Consider the following 22,559-nt stretch of genomic DNA (forward strand, 5'->3'; position numbering starts at 1 on the left):
GAATATCTCGGACTCGCTGATCGGGAGGATAAACCCGAAACTGCATTGAATCCAGAACCGCTCCGATGAAGAGGAGTGTCTGAGAGGGAATCAGGTGCGACTTCGGCATGTTGATAGAGAAGCCGAGCAAATGCAGGAGGCCGGCCGTAGTCTGGAGGTGGGAGACGACTGCCTGGGGCGAGCCCGCCTTCAACAACCAGTCGTCGAGATAGGGAAAGACCGTAACCCCTGATCTGCGCAGATAAGCTGCGACCACCGCCATCACTTTCGTGAACACCCGAGGAGCACCGGTAAGGCCAAAGGGGAGCCCGGTAAACTGAAAGTGCTCGTGAACCGCAGGTAACGCCAGTGGGCCGGCAGGACAGGGATGTGAAAGTAAGCGTTCTGCAAGTCCAACGCTACCATCCAGTCTTGAGGGTCTAGGACAGACAAGACTTGAGCAAGTGTGAGCATCTTGAACTTCTCCTCCCAGAGGAAGCGATTGACGTTCCGAAGGTCTAAGATAGGACACAGGCCCTTGTCCTTCTTGGGGAACAGAAAGTAGTGGGAATAACAACCACGCAGGAACGCAAGAGGGCCGTGACTTCCTGCTGAAGAAGCGAAAGATGATCCCCGACATGCGGTGGTACTGAGGTGGCATGGCTGGAGGGGAAGTCTCGAAGGGGAGGGAGTAGCCCCTTTGGACAATTTGCAGCACCCACTTGTCCGATGTGATGTTGCGCCAGTGGGGGAGATGATGGCGAATTCTGCCGCCCACTGGCATTCGGTGGGCCTGAAATGTCGGACTAGGAAGTCTTTGCAGTGGATGCTGGGGGGGTGGAAGTGGACTGACCCGCCCGCTGGCCCCCAGAACCGCCTCAACGGTTCCAAGGTCCGTGGCCGCGCTAAGGATGTTGCTGCGCAGTCCTGTGGCTCTGGAACGAACGTGTCGGGGCACCCGTTCTGTGGCCACCAAAGGAGCGAAAAGCAGAAGGCGAAGGAGGGTGAGTGGCCGACAGGCTGAAGGACTTGGCCGTAGCCCGTGAGTCCTTAAAGCGCTCCAACGCACTATCCGCTTTATTGCCAAAAAGGCGAATGCCATCAAAGGGCATGTTCATCAAAGTGTTCTGGACATCCTCTGAGAAGCCAGCTGTCCTCAGCCAGGCGTGGCGCTGAAGCGCCACCGTCGTGGAAATCGCCCTGCCTAGCGAGTCGGAGGTATCAAGCCCACAACGAATAGTAAACTTTGCTGTGTCTCTCCCAGCTGCTATATCTTGGGAGAGTACTGTCCGTGCCTTCTCCGGACAGATGGGCAGCACCTGCGCAACTGTTTCCCACACGAAGTGGGAATAACGGCCCAAGGGGCATGCGGTGTTCACCGACCGCAGCCCTAAGCTGGCAGATGAAAACAGCTTCTTGCCAAGCTCTGGGAAGCAGAGGCTTGGACAACCAAGCTCTCTGGAGTGGGGTGCTGGGAGAGAAAGAGGGGGTCACTCGGAGCCGGGCGATGGCATCGGGCCACGTTCCTGTCCACAGGAGCCCCTGTGTTGGGCCTGGACCAAGTGCCCAAAAGAACGTCAGAAAGTGCGTCATTAAAATGCAGAAAGGGCTCCGAAGAGGCCGCCGGCTAAAGCACTTCTGTCAGGAGGTTAGTCGTGACGGCCACTGTAGGGAGTTCGAGGTGGAGGTCCTTGTCTGCCCTACGCAACACCACTGCGTAACTGGCTACCCCCTCCGTAACCACGGTAGGAGGAGACAACATGCCAAGGTCAGGTAAGGTGTCAAGACCACTGGCATCCCCCAAATCCTCTGCCCAGTCCGGATCATAATCACACTGTTGTGTGAGTGTCCTCAGACCCCTCCCAGTCCTCCTCTTCCTCTGAAGTCTGCGAAACAGGCTGAAAATAAGGAGGACGAACATAGGGGGGAAAGGGGCCCATCAGCGTCGGAATAAGCGTCGAGCGACGCCGATCCGGCACCATGTCCGGTTCAGGGCTGAAACTGGGGTCGACGTCGTCCCAAGGAGCGGGCGACATCGGAAGTGGTGCTGGTGGGGTCGACGTCGGTGGAGGTGTTATAAGGTCAACCGGCGTCGACCGGGGTCCGATCCCGGGAGGTCGTGCGGCGCCGGGGCCAGAGCCGCCGGTGATGGAAGGAAAGGACCCCCAGTCGGGCCCGTAGGCGCACTGGCGGAGCCAGGCGGCCCAAAGAGTCGGGCCATGGCAGCAAGAAACTCTTACACCTGAGCAGGCGTCGCCGACGGACCCGGAAAGGGTGGGTAGGCCGGCGATTATATACATTTTTAAGGTACAACACAAACGTTAAAAAGTGCAAAATATTACTAAATAATTCAGAGGTATTTGTAGCAAAACTCACAAGCCTGAGTGGGTTCACAATAACTTTACAACAGATAATTAACAGGTCATTTTATGCCGGATGAGATGCAAGACTTCAATGGCATCAGGAATAAGAAAACCAGCTGTGTTGCTAGGTTGGAGACATTAAACACAGGCTCCCAGTCTTTCTGGAAGCACAAATTTGCGGAGCTCAGGCCAATCAGGGGGCCGAACGTATTTTGGGGGCTCCCGTTTGGAATAGCTTTGAATCTATGGTGCAATTTCAGGTCTTTCATGCCCTCTTTGGGTCAGGCACACTTGTCCAAATTCTAAAGTTGTTACATCTAATATTCAGGTATAGTAATAGTGCTTTCAATACTGTAATTGTCAAGAATTCCTGTCATGCGAGGGGAGGAAAACGGTAACCAGCGTAAACGGACTACATCTCCCAGGATGCTTAGCGGTTGAGAGGTTATGTAAACAGGAGAGCTGTTACATAACTCAAGGAAAACACGCCCTTATGTAAACAGGAGAGCTGTTACATAACTCAAGGGAAAACACGCCCTTATGTAAACAGGAGAGCTGTTACATAACTCAAGGGAAAACACGCCCTTATGTAAACAGGAGAGCTGTTACATAACTCAAGGAAAACACGCCCTATAAAGGGAGGAACCGGGAGGTACAAGGCTGTCGGATATTGTGTTTACACCGACGTACCTGCTTCGTGAAGAGCAGTGTTCCGGAGTGGTGCTCCAGTAAGGCAAGAACGGAGGTAGGTCGAGTCGTTACTCCCTGGGCCGTGTCTTGCCCCATCGTCACCTGTGAAGGACCCGGAAGCTCTACCGGTCAACCATTGAGCTTCGCTTTTTGACTCGGCTGAGTCAAAGCGCAGTGGCGCTTTTGCTGGTTGGAGTCGTAACTCCCAGCCCGACCAGAGATACAGGGACTGCCAGCTGTAACGCACACCAGGAGGTGTTTGCCGCGTTACAGACTCGGAAGTCCACAGGATCGATCGAGCGGCTGCTCTCGGTTCAGTCTTCTTGCTTTTGATTGGGGTATCGGTGACGCATCACCAGGAGGTGACTCCGCGTCCCGGTGCAGTCTGAGGAAGAGGTTGAGCGGCTGCTCCCTTCAGGTAGAGACCCCGGCTGGGTGTTTCCCTGACTCCTCGATTCTCCCCAACACTCGTCGTGCCCCTCACAGCCTACCGATTGGCATTGTCGGCCATTTCATTTCTGCCCTCTGTTGGCATACGCCGGGATCGGCGTATATGCAGAGGACGGTTAGGACCATCCGTGCTGTGGGCTGGTAACGTACTTAGCCTGGAGGATTCCAGTGACTATAACTTTTGTTTATTCGTTGTATTGTTTTTGCCTTCATTAAAATAACTAACCCTTCACAAGTGGTTGCGTCCTCATGATCGTGTCTGTTAAACGATCCTGAGACGTTCAGGGCGTTACAAAATATCCGACCGTAATAACACTAACTGTCTCCCGGTCGATAACAGACATGGCAACACTTGATGATGTGCTGGCTGCTTTAGCGACCGTGCAAGTTGAAGTGGCTGCCTCTAGGCAAGAAACAGCCGATGTAAAAGCCAGACTGGATGCTATCCAATTGGACCCGCTCACGCCCAGCACCTCCCTCACGAACCAGACCCCTGCGGTAGTAGTGGAAATGCCGGTAGCCATCCCCTTGGCAACACCAGAGAGGTACAGTGGGGATCCTAACACAGTGCAGGTATTCCTCACACAAGTGGCGCTACATTTATCGTGCAAACCAAAGGCGTTCCCCACGAGTCAGGCTCGTGTGGCTTTCCTTATTTCCTATTTGGCTGGAAACGCGGCACAATGGGCCGTACCTCTGGTGAGCAGGGACGACCCCATCTTATGTGATTGGGGTGCTTTTCGCGAGGAATTCCTGAAGGTATTCGACAGAAGGGCTGACTCGTACACGGCGGACCGTGAAATGCTTGAGTTGAGACAGGGATCCAACGACCTGGTGCAGTATCTCAACGCGTTCCGACGGCTGGTTGCGGAAACCAAGTGGCCTGTTGCTAAACAGACGGCGCTCTTCCATCACGGGCTGTGCGATGAGCTCAAAGACGCCGTGGCTCATATTGACCCTCAGCCCAAGACATGTGAGGGCCTTATCAACCTGGTATTACGGCTGGAACATAGGCTGAGTGAAAGAAAGGGGGATCATGGGAGAAAAGGAAGATCCCTTCCATCCTATGTGACGGTGGGAAGTCCTGAAACTTCCACCGCATCCAAGGGAGAACCCATGGACATCGGCGCAATACGAGCGAGCCTCACAGCCACGGAGAAAGAGTCACGCCGTAAACAAGGATTGTGCCTATATTGTGGCAAAAAAGGCCACTACGTACGTGAATGCCCTGCCAAACCGAAGACGTCACGTTATCGGGCCAACCGGTCGGTAACAGCCGTGGTGGACATACCGGCGGAAAACTAGAGGACTCCCAGACCAAAGAAGGGGCATCTCGGAGTCACTCATCCATCCCTTCACTCTCCAACTCGGTCACTAAGGGACACCGACACCTGTTTCTCACGGTGCACGTGGGAGTGCATGACCAGTGGATACCCGTTGTGGCCATGGTGGATTCAGGGGCAACTGGCATGTTTATGGACCACAACGAGGCATGCAGGCTAGGGCTAGTGCTTCTTCCCAAAGCTTTACCCAAAGACGTCTATGCTGTAGACGGAAGGCGATTGGTGACGGGGCCCATCGGGCAGCACACGGGGGTCCTTCCGATGAGATATGGGAGGAACCATTTGGAACAAATCGATTTTAACATCATCCGAGCGCCCCAATATGGCGTCATATTGGGATTGCCGTGGCTACAGAAACACAACCCCTCTGTGGATTGGCCAACACATCGCGTCGAAATGACGTCACCGTATTGCATCCTGCATTGTGGAAAAAGAACGGAATCCCTTGACGCAGATGAGAGCGGGAGTCAGACGGTGGCTACAGCGGCAGAAAAAGATGTGGCTCTCCCCCAGGCTTATCACAGTTTTGAGGATGTATTTGATGAGGTGAAGGCGGAAGTGCTACCACCACATAGACAGTTTGACTGCCAGATCGACCTGGTGCCAGGGGCCAGCGTTCCCAGCGGCAGGCTGTATGCCCTGACGGAGCCTGAAAACGTGCATCTCCGGGGGTACCTGGATAAACTCCTCAAGCTAGGATTCATCCGCCCGTCCAAGTCTCCGGCCGCCTCGCCACTCTTCTTCATCCCGAAAGCTAATGGGGAGCTGAGAGCCTGTGTGGACTTTAGGGCATTGAATGCGATAACCATAAAGAATCGGTACCCCTTGCCTCTCATCAGTGTACTGCTGGAACAGGTCAAGAAAGCTCGTATCTACACCAAGTTGGATTTGAAAGGGGCATACCATCTGGTGCGCATGAGGGACGGAGACGAGTGGAAGACCGCCTTTAAGACCAGGTTCGGCCTTTTTGAGTACCTCGTCATGCCGTTCGGTCTGTGCAACGCCCCGGCAGCCTTTCAGTACTTTTTGAATGAGGTATTCAGAGAGGAGTTGGATATCTACGTGGTCGTATATATCGACGACATCCTCATCTACTCGTCCAGTGTGGAGGAGCACGTACACCACGTCAATGCTGTGCTCCAAAAGCTGAGGGAAAACAAGCTGTTTTGTAAACTCAGCAAGTGTGACTTCCACGTCACGTCCGTGGAATTCCTCGGAGTGATGCTGAGTCCAGAGGGACAGGAGATGGCAGAACGAAAGATCAAGGCGGTGAAAGAATGGCCGGTGCCCCAAAGCGTGAAGGACGTCCAAAGTTTCATTGGCTTCGCCAACTTTTACAGGCGGTTTATAGATGGATTTTCAGGATTGGTGGCCCCAATCACACAGCTACTGAGGAAGTCCAAGGAGTTTGTCTGGTCCCCTGAAGCGAACACAGCCTTTGAGGCCCTGAAAAGCGCCTTTGGTAAGGCACCGGTGTTGGCTCACCCCGATCCGGATCTTCCCTACGTGGTGGAAACGGACGCTTCGGATGTGGCGCTGGGGGCTATCTTGTCCCAACGCAACCACGACACAGGGGTGCTTCATCCCGTTGCGTACATGTCCCGCAAACTCAACGACGCCGAACGCAACTACCATATTGCGGAGAAGGAGCTTCTCGCAATCAAGGACGCCTTCACCGAATGGAGGCATTGGTTGATGGGGGCAAGACATGTGGTATCGGTGTACACGGACCATCGGAATCTACAGTTCATGACGGCCACAAGACACCTTTCTCCCAGGCAGCTGCGGTGGATGATCTTCTTTGCGGGGTTCAACTTCCGCATCACATATCGGCCGGGGACGGAAAACCGGAAGGCGGACGCCCTGTCCCGTCAATCTGCAGTTAAGGAACCATTGCCTGCGACCGAGCGTTCCATCATTTCCCCGAGGATGGTATTGGGGGTTATCCAACCGGATACTTTCCTGAGGGGAATAAAGAGAGGGATCAGGTCATTCGCATGGCGGAGGTGGCTCCTCAGTCACAGAGAATGGCAGCTGAAGGACGGGATACCCCTGAAGGGCAGGTGCCTGTTGATACCCACGCCTAGGCTAAGGAAACAAGCATTCATCTGGTGCCATGACTCTCCATGCGCAGGTCATTTGGGCTTTGAAAAAACGGTGGCTAGCATGGGACGGCATTTCTGGTGGCCAACCATGAGAGTGGATGTCAGGAGGTGGGGACGGAAGTGTCCTACGTGTGCTACCATGAAGGCCGACCATGGCCGAACCCAAGGGCTCTTACATCCACTTCCGACCCCGGATAGACCATGGGATAGCATATCACTGGACTTCGTGGTGGGCCTACCGGTAGACCAGGGGATGACGGCAATACTGGTGGTGGTGGATTACTTGACGAAAATGGGGCACTTCATCCCCTGCAAGAGAGTCCCTACGGCCGGGGAATTGGCGTCACTACTCCTAAAGAATGTGGTACGACTGCATGGATTACCTGGGGTGATCGTGTCGGACCGGGGGTCGCAGTTTACTGCGCAATTCTGGAAGACTTGGTGCACTGCGCTGCATGTTAAGACCGCCCTGTCCACCAGCTACCACCCTCAAACGGACGGCCAAACCGAGCGCCTGAACCAAACGCTCAAACAGTATCTGCGATGTTTTGTGGACCAGGGCAGGGAAGAATGGGTCGACTTGCTATGGGTTGCAGAGATAGCCTATAACAACGCCACTCACAGCTCCACACAGTCATCTCCGTTCTATAGCAACTATGGCCAACATCCCAGGTTCTTGCCATTTCTACATCCGTTCAGAGAGGACAGGATTCCCGCCACAGCGGACAGGGTGGCACACATAAAAGACACGTTGATGCGCTCAAGGGCTGTCCTAATAGAGGCCAAGAGACGATACAAGGCTGCGGCCGACAGGAAGAGAAGGCCCGGGCCACTGTACCGCACTGGAGACTACGTCTGGATATCCACAAGAAACATGAGGTTTCGAAAGAACAGTGTGTTCCATCCCAAGTACATGGGCCCCTATCGCATTACCAAGTGTATGGGTCCCGTGAACGTGAAGGTGTGCTTGCCCCAGTCATTGCGGATACACCCTGTCTTTCATGTATCATTGCTCAAACCAGCACCCTCCAAGCCGTCTGGGACACCTAGGCCGGTATGCGTGGAGTCGGAGGTGGAGTATGAAGTGTCGGGCATACGGGCGTCCAAATGGCGCAGGGGGAAGCTGTGGTACCTGGTTGCGTGGAAAGGCTATGGCCCGGAGGAGCAATCATGGGAACCGGCTGAAGGGGTTCATGCTCCGCGCTTGGTCTCCTTGTTCCATCGGCGTTTTCCTGCCAGCGCTGGACCCGTGGGGAGCCGCTGAGAGGGAGGATGTACTGTCAAGAATTCCTGTCATGCGAGGGGAGGAAAACGGTAACCAGCGTAAACGGACTACATCTCCCAGGATGCTTAGCGGTTGAGAGGTTATGTAAACAGGAGAGCTGTTACATAACTCAAGGAAAACACGCCCTTATGTAAACAGGAGAGCTGTTACATAACTCAAGGGAAAACACGCCCTTATGTAAACAGGAGAGCTGTTGCATAACTCAAGGGAAAACACGCCCTTATGTAAACAGGAGAGCTGTTACATAACTCAAGGAAAACACGCCCTATAAAGGGAGGAACCGGGAGGTACAAGGCTGTCGGATATTGTGTTTACACCGACGTACCTGCTTCGCGAAGAGCAGTGTTCCGGAGTGGTGCTCCAGTAAGGCAAGAACGGAGGTAGGTCGAGTAGTTACTCCCTGGGCCGTGTCTTGCCCCATCGTCACCTGTGAAGGACCCGGAAGCTCTACCGGTCAACCATTGAGCTTCGCTTTTTGACTCGGCTGAGTCAAAGCGCAGTGGCGCTTTTGCTGGTTGGAGTCGTAACTCCCAGCCCGACCAGAGATACAGGGACTGCCAGCTGTAACGCACACCAGGAGGTGTTTGCCGCGTTACAGACTCGGAAGTCCACAGGATCGATCGAGCGGCTGCTCTCGGTTCAGTCTTCTTGCTTTTGATTGGGGTATCGGTGACGCATCACCAGGAGGTGACTCCGCGTCCCGGTGCAGTCTGAGGAAGAGGTTGAGCGGCTGCTCCCTTCAGGTAGAGACCCCGGCTGGGTGTTTCCCTGACTCCTCGATTCTCCCCAACACTCGTCGTGCCCCTCACAGCCTACCGATTGGCATTGTCGGCCATTTCATTTCTGCCCTCTGTTGGCATACGCCGGGATCGGCGTATATGCAGAGGACGGTTAGGACCATCCGTGCTGTGGGCTGGTAACGTACTTAGCCTGGAGGATTCCAGTGACTTTAACTTTTGTTTATTCGTTGTATTGTTTTTGCCTTCATTAAAATAACTAACCCTTCACAAGTGGTTGCGTCCTCATGATCGTGTCTGTTAAACGATCCTGAGACGTTCAGGGCGTTACAGTAATACAGCAGCAGGTCACTAATTGTACTGCAAATCATCTCTGTGACACCCTACCATTTCTCATATGCAAGATCCTGTTTTGATCTGAAACAAGCTTTTTATGGCGGTTACATTAAACATAAACACAACATTTCTATGCAAAACGTCTGTAATAGACTCACAAATCACTCGCATTAAAAAACAATTAAAGGGAACCGGTGTTTAAAACAATCTGTATACATAACATACAAGGTCATCAGAGCAAGACTCTCTGCACAATAGAGTTGGCTCTATCAGGGGTCCCCTGAAACGCTGGGCCCTGGGCCAGAACCCACTTTGTCCATGCTTTAAATGTCTCTTATCCTGATGCTGCTTTCAAGCATGAGAGTAGCATCAAGACTGGCCGCAGGGGACACTAGGAGCCAGTATGCTGCAGCAAGGACACAGACTCTGCAAAAGAGCGCCGGGTGGCAGCGAAGTTCTTTTTCCCCCCTATTTAAAAAATATATATATTTATTCATTGTTGTTCCCCCTCCCCCACCTCCCTGTCATCCGTTATCAGCCTCCATGGCCCCCGACTTCACATGCAGACCAGCCGCTACTGACTCTTAGAAAGTCAACGAAAGCATTTGGTTGCAGACATTGTAGAAAATAAAATCAGCAGCAAGTTGAACTATTCAAGACTGGTTTATAAATACTAAAACATTCAAAATAAGTTTCTTCCCCTGAACAACAGTTCTCCTGGTGAAGATTTATGTGAAAACAACAGTTTGGGCTATATCGTTTCAGTGAACATTAAGTCAGATAAGTGCTGTGGTAGACACAATGTTCATATTAGAGATTTATTTTGGGAATTTCAATATAACCAACAATGCACTTTGGTAAGAAGGAATAAGTATTGTAAAAGACTAGGATTGTACTGAGGACAGAATGCATAGAAACGCCAAACACAAATGGAATGTGTGTCTGCCACCCACACACTCATAAGTATAAAAGGCAGACTACTCTTGGTTGTACCTTAAATTAAGTTGGTCAGTTATTACTAAACATTTAACACCCTCTGCCCATGCTGTAATCATATTTCTACAAGCTAGATTGTGCAACTTGGAACAATAAAAAAAACAAGATTAGGCCATTAAGTCTCTATAATAGTACTAAGCCAATCTGTGTGGAAATGAAAGTGCTTGGAAAGTGGCACAGGTCTTGATAGCGTAAAGACAGGGTCACTGAATGGCACCATCGGGAGCACAGGATGAGACATGGGTTCAGAGGTTTGTACAAAATATCAACATTGTGAAGGAGTGGGGAATCTGTGAGGAGAGAACTATTTAATACAACTTCTAAACATATCCATCTGATAAGCAAACGTACTGGGTACTTTCTAGAAGAAACAGCTGGTCTGCCAGAATACACGGATTCCTTAGAGTACAGTGGTGAGCAATGCGTCAATCTGCTCTCTGGGGATGGGCGGTGGAAAGTGCATGGACTGGCATGGAGAGGGGCGGGATACTTATGAAGCCTATGGAAAGCATGCAGACTTACGCAGGATATTCTGGCACTTTGTCTTTGATAGCAGGGAGGTCCCGCACATACTCGTTGTACAGCCATTTCACCTTGAAATGAAGGTTCATGTAGTCCGCGCTCTTACACAGGCGATTCTTTTCATGCTCTGTGGAGGAAAACAGAGACCATTAACACAAACCCTTTATCGCCAGCTAGAAACCTACCCCAGGGGCTGCTTAGTCCTGCCTGCTTCATTACTCTTTGGCATCAGTTACTGCAAGATCATGCTGCCTTAGTCTGCATTAGACCTACATTATGTAAAGCTTGGTGGGGGGGCATCTCCTGTGGCTGATTCCGAGCCCTTTGCGTAGCATGCACTTATGAATGAGTTCTTCAGAACAACTATGCCTGGGTCGTGCTCTGCTGCATAGTGTGAAAGGCACTGTGGCCACATGGCCCTTCAACAAACGATCCAAGCTTTGAAGTGAAGATGACCAGCAGGTGGGCCCCTTAGTAGCCCAGTGCTGATGAACTTTGTGCTAAAAGGAGTCTCACCAAGAAGATGCAGCATAGAAATGAAAGAGAGAAGAGGAGTCAGAAAAGAAAGCAGACAGAAAAAAAGAGCAAGGAAAGAAAAAATAAAGCAGAAAAAACCAAAGGAGCGAAACAGAGCACAACCGCAAAGAGCAGTGTGAAAGAAAAAAAAAAGAAACGAGGCAAGACTCGATGTGTCAACTATATTAATTCTCGCCTCTCACTAGATACCCCGCTACCTCCTGGTATGGCTGGAATCTGCTTCTCAAATCTGTTTGGAAGCTGTGAGTGGTCAGATCGGTATATTTGTGACACTTCTCTCACTTACAGAATAGCCCTGGCCCCTTGATATACCTCTGTAAAAAAAATATATTGCTGTCCAGAGATTTTCGTTTTTGATTTTACCTTTTTCTATCATTAGAGAAGTAATTTAGCTTGGGTAGGCATTGATAATCTGGGCTGAAATTTTCGGGTTGTCATTTAAAAAAATGCCAAGTGTGCTGCAGTGATGATGTAATAGTCCATGAACCATGAGACCTATATAGTTCATTTTGGTGTCAAAACATAGGTTTTAGGGGAGAAGTACTCTTATAGAGACAGAAACTCTTCAGAGCAACATTTCTGCTATTTTCCAAAATGGCGGATCTATAATGATGTGTTTTAGACATCATAATGGTAATTTCTTTTAATATTGTTTTTGTTTCAGGATTTCTGTTGATTCAAATAAGCAATCGTAAGCAAAGCAGGTGGTAGCAGAGGATATTTGCCTCCTCAAAGTGTGTTGCTAACTACAAAATCTGAGGACTCCTTCAACAAAGAAAAATGTGTCATATACCAAACTAATTCAAAAGAAAAGAGAACATCAACTACGGCTGGACAGAAGAGAGTTCGAGAGGCTGCATAAATATGGTAAGACGAAATTCACAAAAGATTGAAACCTGATGGGTGAAAAGGATCAAATATTTTATCACTGTAACAACAAGTGCTAAAAGTTGTATACAATGGAAAAAAGCCTGGAAAACTGACGACTTCGATTTCAATGCATACAAAAAGGATTATCAGTCGTTAAAAACACATTAATTGGAAATGCAATCACATAATTATTACAACAAGATATACATTTTGTACACAAGAATATAACAAATAAAAGACAAGACCATAAATGAGGAGAGGAAAAGAGTATCCACAAGCCAATTCACTTTGTCATAAACCCAACCTATCCGTGACAGTATTTAGTAAAGGCCGGGACTCGATGAATTAAAAATGTTTCAACTGTTGTGCCAACCCATGTCTCAGATTAGGAAGCTCAAGCAATGACAACAGAATTAATTTTTTCCAGTCAAAACAAAAAGAATGAGCCACTGTTCTCAGCTGATTTGAATCTGAAGTTCGTGCTGCCAAAATAAGATCACAGGATGCAGAAAAATCAGCAGGAACCATTTTAAGAAATGTCCAGAAAGATTTAGATTTTGGACTTACTGACAAATTTTGTGATGCCCCGGAGCTCCGCTAATCATGGGAGTCAACAAGAATGCCTGATGTTGTCTGAACATTTTTTTCATCATTGTTTAATATCAGCAAAGCGAAACTGTTACAAACTATAGTCTAAGTTCGGAACAGAAGTCAACAACATTGAGGATGGATTTGAAGATACACGCAAAGAAGTGGAAGACAGTCCTATGAACCGACAGGTTTATGCTGTGCAAATGTACTGTCTTTTCCAAATCATATTTTATGAATTACATCACGGCAAAAAGAAAACTCGCCTACAAATGATTACTGCCCACGCAATCTATGACAAGTGTAAAAGTAGAAAGTGAATCGCTCCAATGAATAATATTGGTGCATCAATAAGTTATAATGACATAGTACAGAGTAGGAACTTGTTAGCAGCTCATGTTGTAAAATCTTGAGAATCCACTTCCAAGTCACTTTACCAAGAAAGCGTTTACAATTGCTGTTGTTGATGGTTTTGAAGACAGATCTGTTTTGTCTGGAACATCCAGCACACATGATACTGCCATGATGCTTTTTCCAGACTGTACCAATAAAGTAGCTGCTGGAAAACAAGCTGTGTCAGCTGTAGGCATAAACAAACGAAGCTGCAAACGTGTAACCCAACTGTCTTGCCAACGTGTGCAAAATCACTACAAGCCATCAATACATCCTAGTCTACCAGAAAGTTTCAAAGTCCCTGAGGACATGGATCTTCTTCTACCTGATGCTGCGGCCCGCAAAACTGATTTAACTGAATTTATCATACTGCTTATTCGGGGCGGACTGAAGGATGAAGAAAAGCCAGTTCCTCCGTGGGCTGTAATTCATGCTCTGATATCCCAGAATACTGTCCCACTGAAGAAAGTTGGGTTTTTACCAGTAATATAATTTCCAGTCACAAACTACGCAACAGCATACACAGCTATAAAAAGTTCCGAAATGTGCGTGCTCAGCTTGAAGACCAGCCTATCCTGCCAATTTTCTACGATGGTGCTTTACGTATTGTAGCTGACATTTTTATGAACAATCCAGTAGAATTTGATGATTTTTATCCAATAATGGGCGTTTTCCACATAAAAAGTTGTCTTGCGATAAGCAGTGAGTTATATCAATGGATGTGGCATAGACTATGCACTTAATGAGGCTGACATCTTTGGAAGCAAAACTGTCCAGTCAGTATTGAGAGGAACTCATTACGTTAATTTGTTAAAAGGTATGCTCACCATATGTGAGGCTATAGAGGCATTGCTTTCTGGAACAAGAATGACAAATTAGGTTTTTCATATCTTATCTCAGAAGTGAACAACACACCGGGTGCACTACATTCAAAAGACATAATGCAAAGCCAGGCAAGGTTCAAAACACTCAGTTCAAAATCAGAAAACCAAGTTCATAGAGTTTGTCAAACAATGTGAAGAAGGGGGAGGAGCCTAGCGCGCAACCAAGATGGCCGCGTAGGTGCGAGGCTCCCGAGGACCTCCGCAACCTCCTACGTCTATCCTGAATTCATCCTGCCTCGGTTGAGGGGACTGTGTTGGTGAGCCTGAGCTGAGGTGGTACCCGTTTTCCGTTCTCAAATCGGACCTCGGGTGCCGGAGTGAGCACCGATTGAAGTTTGCGGCCTTCTTCTCGCCGGACCCCGGATTTGCGTTGGGAAAACCCAGTGGCAAAGTGAACAACAACGGCGGGCCGGGCCTGGCGAGTCGCGTACCCCGCACTTTCGCTTTCGCACCGTCTCTGCAAGTGAGATCGCGGAGCTTTTTGTGTTGGTGTGGCCTCGCTGGGGGACCCTGCCTGCCTGCCGGCTGTGACCCACCCCGCTGATCTGGGGTGGCCCCCCCGGAGCTCGTGGCCCTGATTGCCTGCCCTCTACGGCGTTGCTGGTGCGATTGTGGGACCAGTGGCGATGGCCACGAAACAAGATGGAGATCGGTCAAAGACCAAGTCGACCCGGCGTGGCACCGTCCATCAGGCCAACAGCATGGACCGCTATACCCTCCAGAGGGGATCTCCCGGCGGACCGCACAAGTCCCCTGAGGGCCCTTCTGATGCCCCGGACTTGCCCACGGATCTAACTCTCCACGACGTCATGGGCGCCATTTCCGAGATGAAGGCCTCGGTGGGCCAGCGGTTCGACACCCTGGCACAGAAGATCGACGCGGTCCTTGTGGATGTTGGCCTGGTGAGGGCCGATCTTTCCAAGACCAACGACCGAGTTGATTCTTTGGCCCAAACCGCATCGGGCCTTACGACTGAGGTGGCGGCACTACAAATGGAGGTGCGCCGGCTTAGTCGGGCGAGTGCACTTATGGATCGGCGCCTTGAGGATTCCGAGAGTCGGGCCCGGAGGAATAACATCCGCATCATCGGAGTACCCGAGGGACGGGAGGAAGAGGCGGCGGATCTATTTGTGGAGGACCTGATCGCTACCCATCTCCAGCCTCGGGGACTGAGTAAATTTTTTGCCGTGGAGAGGGCCCACAGAGTTCCCGGGGGAAGGCCGAAGGTCGGGGCCCCTCCGCGACCTCTCATTGCCCGGATTTTTAACTTTCGGTACAGAGACGCGATCCTGCAAGCCTCCAGACTACAGGGGCCGGTTAAGCTGGAAAATATGGAGGTGAACTTTTACCCTGATTTCACCCAAGCGGTCCAGAAGCAGAGACTGAGCTTCCTGGGCGTCAAACGCCGACTTCGGGACCTGAACTTAAAATACGCCATGCTCTTCCCGGCCAAGCTGCGAGTGGAGGTGGATGGTCGCACGCACTTTTTTGATCGTCCCGAAGCGGCCGGGGACTGGCTGGACACTCTGTCTGGGGATCGTGATCGAGATGGCGGGGGGGGGGGGGCGGCGGGAGGAGACGGCCCACTGGATCGGGATTGAGGGGTCAATATTGGACCTCACTCTGGACGAATACGATGCTACTTTCGATCAAGCGTCTGTCTTTGTACATTACCCTCCCATGGAGGTTGTGTGGGGTCTAGAAGGGGTACTCTTTCCTCCTCTACGGGGTCTAGCTAGTTTCATTCTATAGGGGCGACAGGCACACTGCAAGTTGGGGGGGCTGTCCGGGCTCATGCAGGGGTGCAGGGAGGGGGGAGTTTTGTTGGAGTGGGTGGGTTGGGGTGGGGTGTTGTTCGTTTACACCACAAGGCAAACGTATCATTGTGTTATCTCTACAGTGCTCTCTGGGGGACGAGTGATGACTTCTGTTTATGATGGGGGGTAGGGGACTGAGTTTGTTGTCCTGGAATGTTAATGGACTGGGGGACAGGATAAAACGAGGTGTGGTCCTGCAGTTCTTGAAGCGAATTTCGCCCGATATAGTTTTTCTGCAGGAGACGCACCTCATTGGCAACTCCTTTTGCGCTATGAATCGACGGGGCTACCGCCTTGTGGCCCATTCGGGCTTCACGTCTGGTTCAAGGGGTGTGGGCATTATGGTTAAAAACTCGCTCCCGTTGGAGATTGATGAGGTGCGCCATGACGATAGGGGACGTTACACGGTTTTGGTGGGCAGAATGGAGGGCAGAGTGGTCGTTCTTGTGTCAGTATATGTCCCGCCGGGGCTGCAGACGACCACCTTTGTGGACCTGGGGCGCCTCCTCCTTGGCCTTCCGGAGGGGATTCTAGTGGTGGGGGGGGATTTTAATGCTGTAGTTTCCGGGACTGTGGATCGTCACCCCCCTAGGGATCTCCCCCGGGCCCAAGCGTGGTTATCTGGCCTCTTGGATACCCTGGGGCTGGTGGATTGTTGGCGTTTAAAACATCCCACGCAGCTACAGTACACCTTCCATTCAGGAGCTCATGGTAGTCTCTCACGGCTAGATTATGTCCTGGTCCAAGCGGCTTATGTGGGGAGGGTGGGAGAGGTGCGCCATTTGGCACGGGGTATTTCGGACCACTCCCCGCTCTTGTTGCACTTTGATATTTTGCCGAGAGGAGAGGGTAGGGTGGTCCCGATCCATCCCTGGTACCTGCGTGACCCCACCATTCGCGCAGAGCTGATTAAATCCCTTAAGCGCTATTTTGACGAGAATGTGGGGTCTGTGTCATCGGCGGTCTCACTGTGGGAGGCGTTCAAGACAGTACTCAGAGGAGAGGCCCTGTCCCTTATTTCCCACTCCCGGAGGCGCGAGCGGGAGGAGGTGACCCGTGTTGAAGCTGAGATAACCGAGTTGGAGGGTGATCTAGAATGTGGGGTGACGGATGACAAATTACATGTTCTCCAACTCAAGCAAGCGGCCTACAAGGCCCTCGTCACGGAGGCGGCCAGGGGCCTCAGTAGAGAGCAACAGGGGAGACTGTATGATGTGGGTGATAAAGCTGGTAAATTGATTGCGTGGCTGGACAAAAAAGAGAGAGCGAGTCGAGTTGTCCCGTTGATTGAGAAAACGAATGGTGTGTGTGTCACTGAACCGGAGGAAATTGTCTCCTGCTTCGCGGACTATTTCCGTGGGGTGTATTCCCCGGTGTCTTCCCGCTCTGAAGAGCATTCCCATGCCCTGCTCAGAGATATCGCGCTGCCTTCCCTTTCGGAGGAGGACAGAGTGTCGTTGGACGCCGCTCCAACCTCCGAAGAAATTGCCCTCGCCATACGCTCGGTCGCTACCGGCAAGGCCATGGGTCCTAATGGTCTTCCCATCGAGTTGTATAAACTGCGACCGGATACGCTGGCGCCGCATCTCCGTGCTATGTTCCTTGCGGCCCACTCGGTGGGTTCCCTCCCGCTAGACCAGCGTCTGGCTACCATCGTGGTTATCCACAAGGAGGGGAGGCCACGGGACCGGGTCACATCCTATCGACCCATTTCGTTATTGAATGCGGAGCCCAAAATTCTCGCCACGGTGTTGGCCAATCGGCTGGTCGGCGTAGTGTGTGACTTGGTCCACCAGGACCAGTCCGGCTTTATTCCCCATCGCAACACAGCGCTTAACCTGCGGCGTTTGCATGGGGTGCTCGCACGTGTCCCGTTCATACGGGAGCCGGCCATCTTGGCGTCCTTGGACGCCACTATGGCGTTTGACACACTTGAATGGCCATATATTTGGGCGACGCTCGCGAAATTTGGGTTTGGCCCAGGGTTTATCAGCTGGGTTAAATTGTTGTACTCTGGCCCACTGGCGCAGGTGGTTGTGAACGGTAGAGTGTCGGCTCCGTTTGAGTTGGGCAGGGGCACGCGGCAGGGCTGCCCGTTATCGCCGCTCCTTTTTGCGCTTGCCTTGGAGCCCCTGGCGGAGTGGCTGCGGTGGGAACCTTCTATTCGTGGTCTCCGCTGGACCCCCGAGTATGAGGACCGCGTATCTCTATACGCTGACGATATTCTCCTGTACCTGGCTTCCCCACGTAAATCACTGATAGTACTGGTTGATGTATTGCGTTCATTTGGTCGTAACTCCGGCCTTGTCATCAACTGGGCTAAATCGTGCGTGTATGTCCTCTCTGGGGAGGCTCCTATCCTTCCGCGGGGCTGTCCTATCCAGATCGCCCCGCAGGGATTTAGGTACCTGGGTGTCTTCATTACCCTGGACGCGGAGGCCCGGTATGATCGGAACTTGCTTCCCCCCCTCCAGCGCCTGAAGGAGGATGTCGCGCGTTGGCGGCGTTTGCCGCTCTCGCCGCTCGGCCGGGCGGCATTGTTTAAGATGATGTCGCTGCCGCGTTTCCTGTACGCTCTGCAGAATACAATGGACCTCGTCCCGGCGCGCTACTTCCGCGAGGTGGAGAGTTTGCAACGCCGCCTGTTCTGGGACGGGAGACCGCGTATCGCCCTGGCGACGCTGACGCTCCCGTGGTATGACGGGGGGATTGCCCTCCCGGATATTAAACGGTATTATTGGGCCTCCCAGCTGGCTGCGATTAATCACGGCCTATACGGGCCCGCCCTAAACCCGGCCTTTGAAATGGATAAGATGCTACTGCCGGGTGGTGACTATAATCGAGCGCTCTACTCCAGCTCGCTCGACGCACGTCTGACGGGCCCCACGCGTGTCATGGTACGAGTGTGGCACGCGGCTAATGTAGCGATGGGGTGGAAGGATCGTTTGACCCGGGCGTCACCACTATACGCATCTGAGCAGTTGGGCTCCCTGTGGACCTCGAAGGGCTTCGAGAAGTGGGACATGATAGGCATCAGCAGGGTGGGGGATCTCTGGACGAGGGGGGGATTCAAAACGTTCGAGATGCTGCAGACGGAATTCCAGTTGCAGGACAGGGAGTACTTTCGGTATATGCAGATCCGTCATGCACTATGCTCCGCCTTCCCGGACGTCGCCTCCATCCCGGAGTACTCCCCTCTGGAGGATAGAGTGCTGGATGGACATGTACCGGAAAGCACGATCTCATTAATCTATAAAAAACTGATTAATGACCGCTCGGGATTGCTGACTAATCTTCGTGAGGCTTGGGTTGCCGATGGATTGGAGCTGGACGACGAGGACTGGGTCTCGGCGGTGGCCTCCCCGAAAGAGGTGGCCATACCGGCCCGCCTTCGCTTCGTCCAGCTCAAGATACTCCATAGGGTCTACATAACGGGGCCAAGGCTATTGCGTATGGGCTATGCTGTGGACGGGTTGTGTAAGCGTGGGTGTGGTTCTTTGGGGACCTTTCTTCATATTTTGTGGGAATGCCCAGAAGTGGAGCGATTCTGGCGTGGTGTGCATGAGGTCCTGCGGGTGGTTACGCGTGTGTCGCTACTGCCCGAAGCGAGGAGATGCCTGTTGAACGTGTGGGAACCAACCGACTACTCGGCGCCACAGACGTGGTGGGTGACTCTGGGATATATGGTGGCCAAGCGCGATATTGCTCAACTGTGGGGTTCCCAGAGGTCCCCGACTGTTTCGGCCTGGATGGAAAATCTGGACTGCTGCATGTTTCGGGAAAAGGTGGTGTATGTAGCGAGAGGTAAGCCTGGGACATGGGTGAAAGTATGGGGCCCCTGGAACGCCTACCGCGGGGGAATCTGTGCCCCACCGTTATTGCCCGATCCATCGCCTGCCCCGTCCCCTTAGCCGGTTTAGCTCTCCGGTACCGGGCACTGAGTCCACCCAGTCCCTGCCCTGACCTTCTCCCCCCCTTGCTACTCCTATGGATTGGTAGGGTCCCCCTTCTAGGGGAGCACATGCTGCTGTTTTTGATTGTGGGTTGCCTTGTGGTTTGATTTTTTTGTTGTTATTTATGTTAAAAAGAAACCGTTATGTGGGGTCCGGATGGTGTGGCCATCAATGCTGCTAACTCCTGTACGTTTCCCTTTGCCGAAAGCATGTGTTCTACTGTGTGTATCATATGCTCCTCTTGTTTGCTAGCGGCCGGCCTGAAGTTTGTAGGCCCATCTTTGTATATTCTTTGAATTTTGTAATAAACGGTTTCAAAAAAAACAAAAAAAAAAAAACAATGTGAAGAAAAATCAGAACTTTGCAAGTAGTAGGGTAATGCTTTACACATGATAGCTCTAGTGAACATCTTGGAACATGCTGATCAGGAATGTGATTGGCAGCTGCACGTGAAGACAGTGTAGTCATGGATTATTGTGTTTCGCGAATTCGATTGCATAAACTACCAGAGATCTGGGTCCTGGTACTTGGAAAGAGTTAAGAAGCTAGATGTGGAAAAGCCAAACCTTTTCAGATAATTCATCCATCCATTGTGGTGAAAGACAGACGGAACGTTAAAACCTGTGGTTCCAGATATGAAACTGGACCAGATGATCCAGAGATCACAGGAAAGCTCCAAGGGAATTGTTGGTAAGACACGTAAAAGTGAATATGTTGATCAATGGCAGCTAGTTTACCATGAAGTTTTTTCGATTTGCAATGTTTTCAGAGCTGCCAAATTCAAAATGAATGAACCATCGAGAAACAGTTCCTCACCACGAACTTGTGGAAAAGAAAGGGGAAAGTTTTAATAAACATGCTGACAGCCCTCTTCATTTGAAGTAGCAGCAAGGAAACTCCTTTGAAATGACTGCCCGGCGGACTACACAACTTCATGACCAAACAATATGTGGATACCAATATGAAGGCACGTATCCTAGATGTCCTGGAACATGGATCAAATCTATACACAGAACTGCAGCAGGAGAGATATGCATTGAAAGAGAAAAAGCTGTTTGACATATTCACTAAAGCTAAACTTCCACAATTTAATTGCCATTCTAAGAGTTTCGTCAAACGAGCCACTACAAAACAGGTTACAAAAAAACAACTTTCGCAAGCACATAGAGATATGGATGTAGAAAAAGAGGTGAATTTATCAAGACGTTTCTAAAAGGATTTGCTGACACAAAAAAATGTGAATTTAAATACTTAAAAAAATACCTTATGTGTGTGTTGAAAACGAGTTCTGACTGTCACACATTTGATGATCTTCGTTACAGGGAGTTCAAGAGATCAGTCCCGCTACGTGAGTTTCCACCAATGTCATTTTCTGTGCGTGGATGTATTAAAAGAACATTCTACTTGATCAGAGATGTGTAACTGTTTTGGATCATGCATATTTAGAGAAAGATCTGTATGCATTTGGTTGGAAAGATATTGATGGGGTGCTAAAACCTACGAAATTTCTAATGCCTCTACCCACAGAACTTACACGTATATGTACTTGCAAAACATGTGCTACAAAAAGACGTGTCTACCCATATGTTCTTCTCAAATGTTCAACATTCTGCAAATGTACCACGAGCAATTGCCGAAAAAAGATAAAGTGAACTATGAAAATGTGTCCAAAACAGGAGTGATAAACATTTTTATTTTCATATTCAGGTCATAAACATTGTTTGATGTATGCATACACGGACTAAAAAACATTATTATTTGGTTCATTTCTATATATGTCTCTTCTTCCTCTATTATAACGTTACTTTGGAAATGGTGGAAGGGTTGTTCTAAGGAGTTATTTTGTCTCATAAGTCTACCTGAAACCAAAAACCTAAGATTTGACACCAAAATGAAGTATATGTGTCTCTTTGATCCTGAAATATTACATCATCACTGCAACACAACCATCATTTTTAAAAATGTTGTCAAGGAACATTCGGCCCGGATCAATGTCTACCCAAGCTAAATCACCACCCCTATACATCAAATAAGGATTAGTGATCAGAGTATCTACCCACACAGAAATCTGTAGGTGTTTTGCTGAAGAGGTGTAAACATACTAGTGTAAAAGGCTATTGGCGTATTTGTTTTTGTTGTTTGTTTTTGTTCCTTCTAAGCAAGCAGTAGCCACAGATTAAATTCCTGAGGGACCATTCCAGTTGCCATCCTTCTGATGTTAACATGAGTACCACTGGCGGTGATGCTTCGAAACGGGAAATCTGTTCTAGTAAGTAAGTAAGTAAATAAATAAATATATATATATAAATATATCATGCTCCGTTGGTCTCTGCCATCTACTCCAACACTAGGCAGCGTGTGCTCAGTTATGCAAAGGCATTCTTGCGTATTACATCCAATCTTCTACTTCCTTTTGGAAAAAGACCAGCACTTATGATAGAGGTTAAATCCTCAATATGGATTTATTGCAAAATACAAAACAAACGCATTTCGGCGATGTGCCGTCGTCAATGTACAATATATATATGTGTGTGTGTGTGTGTGTGTGTACACACAACCTGATTGAATACTACAGTAATGGCACTATGTAGTGGGACCTCTTATTTTGCAAGCACTATGGGGAGCTCTCTATATACTGCAACTATTCAGGTTACTTGTAATTCTAGGTCAACCACTTTCAAAGTAAAACAAGATTGGCAGGCTCCACCAGC

General features: G+C 50.2%; 1 protein-coding gene across 5 annotated transcripts in view; it reads right to left on the reverse strand.

Moving 5' to 3' along the window:
- The window catches only part of UNC13B (unc-13 homolog B), a 2,660,654-nt gene that overhangs the window by 485,737 nt on the left and 2,152,358 nt on the right, over window positions 1-22,559 (reverse strand). For all 5 annotated transcript variants that reach the window (XM_085628130.1, XM_085628129.1, XM_085628128.1 and 2 more), the window contains one exon: window positions 10,807-10,933. In XM_085628130.1, the coding sequence (XP_085484256.1) occupies window positions 10,807-10,933 (127 nt within the window). The remainder of the gene's footprint in view (window positions 1-10,806; window positions 10,934-22,559) is intronic.

The sequence above is a fragment of the Triturus cristatus genome, chromosome 2_1 (assembly GCF_964204655.1).
Source record: "Triturus cristatus chromosome 2_1, aTriCri1.1, whole genome shotgun sequence".
Classification (NCBI taxonomy): Eukaryota; Metazoa; Chordata; class Amphibia; order Caudata; family Salamandridae; genus Triturus; species Triturus cristatus.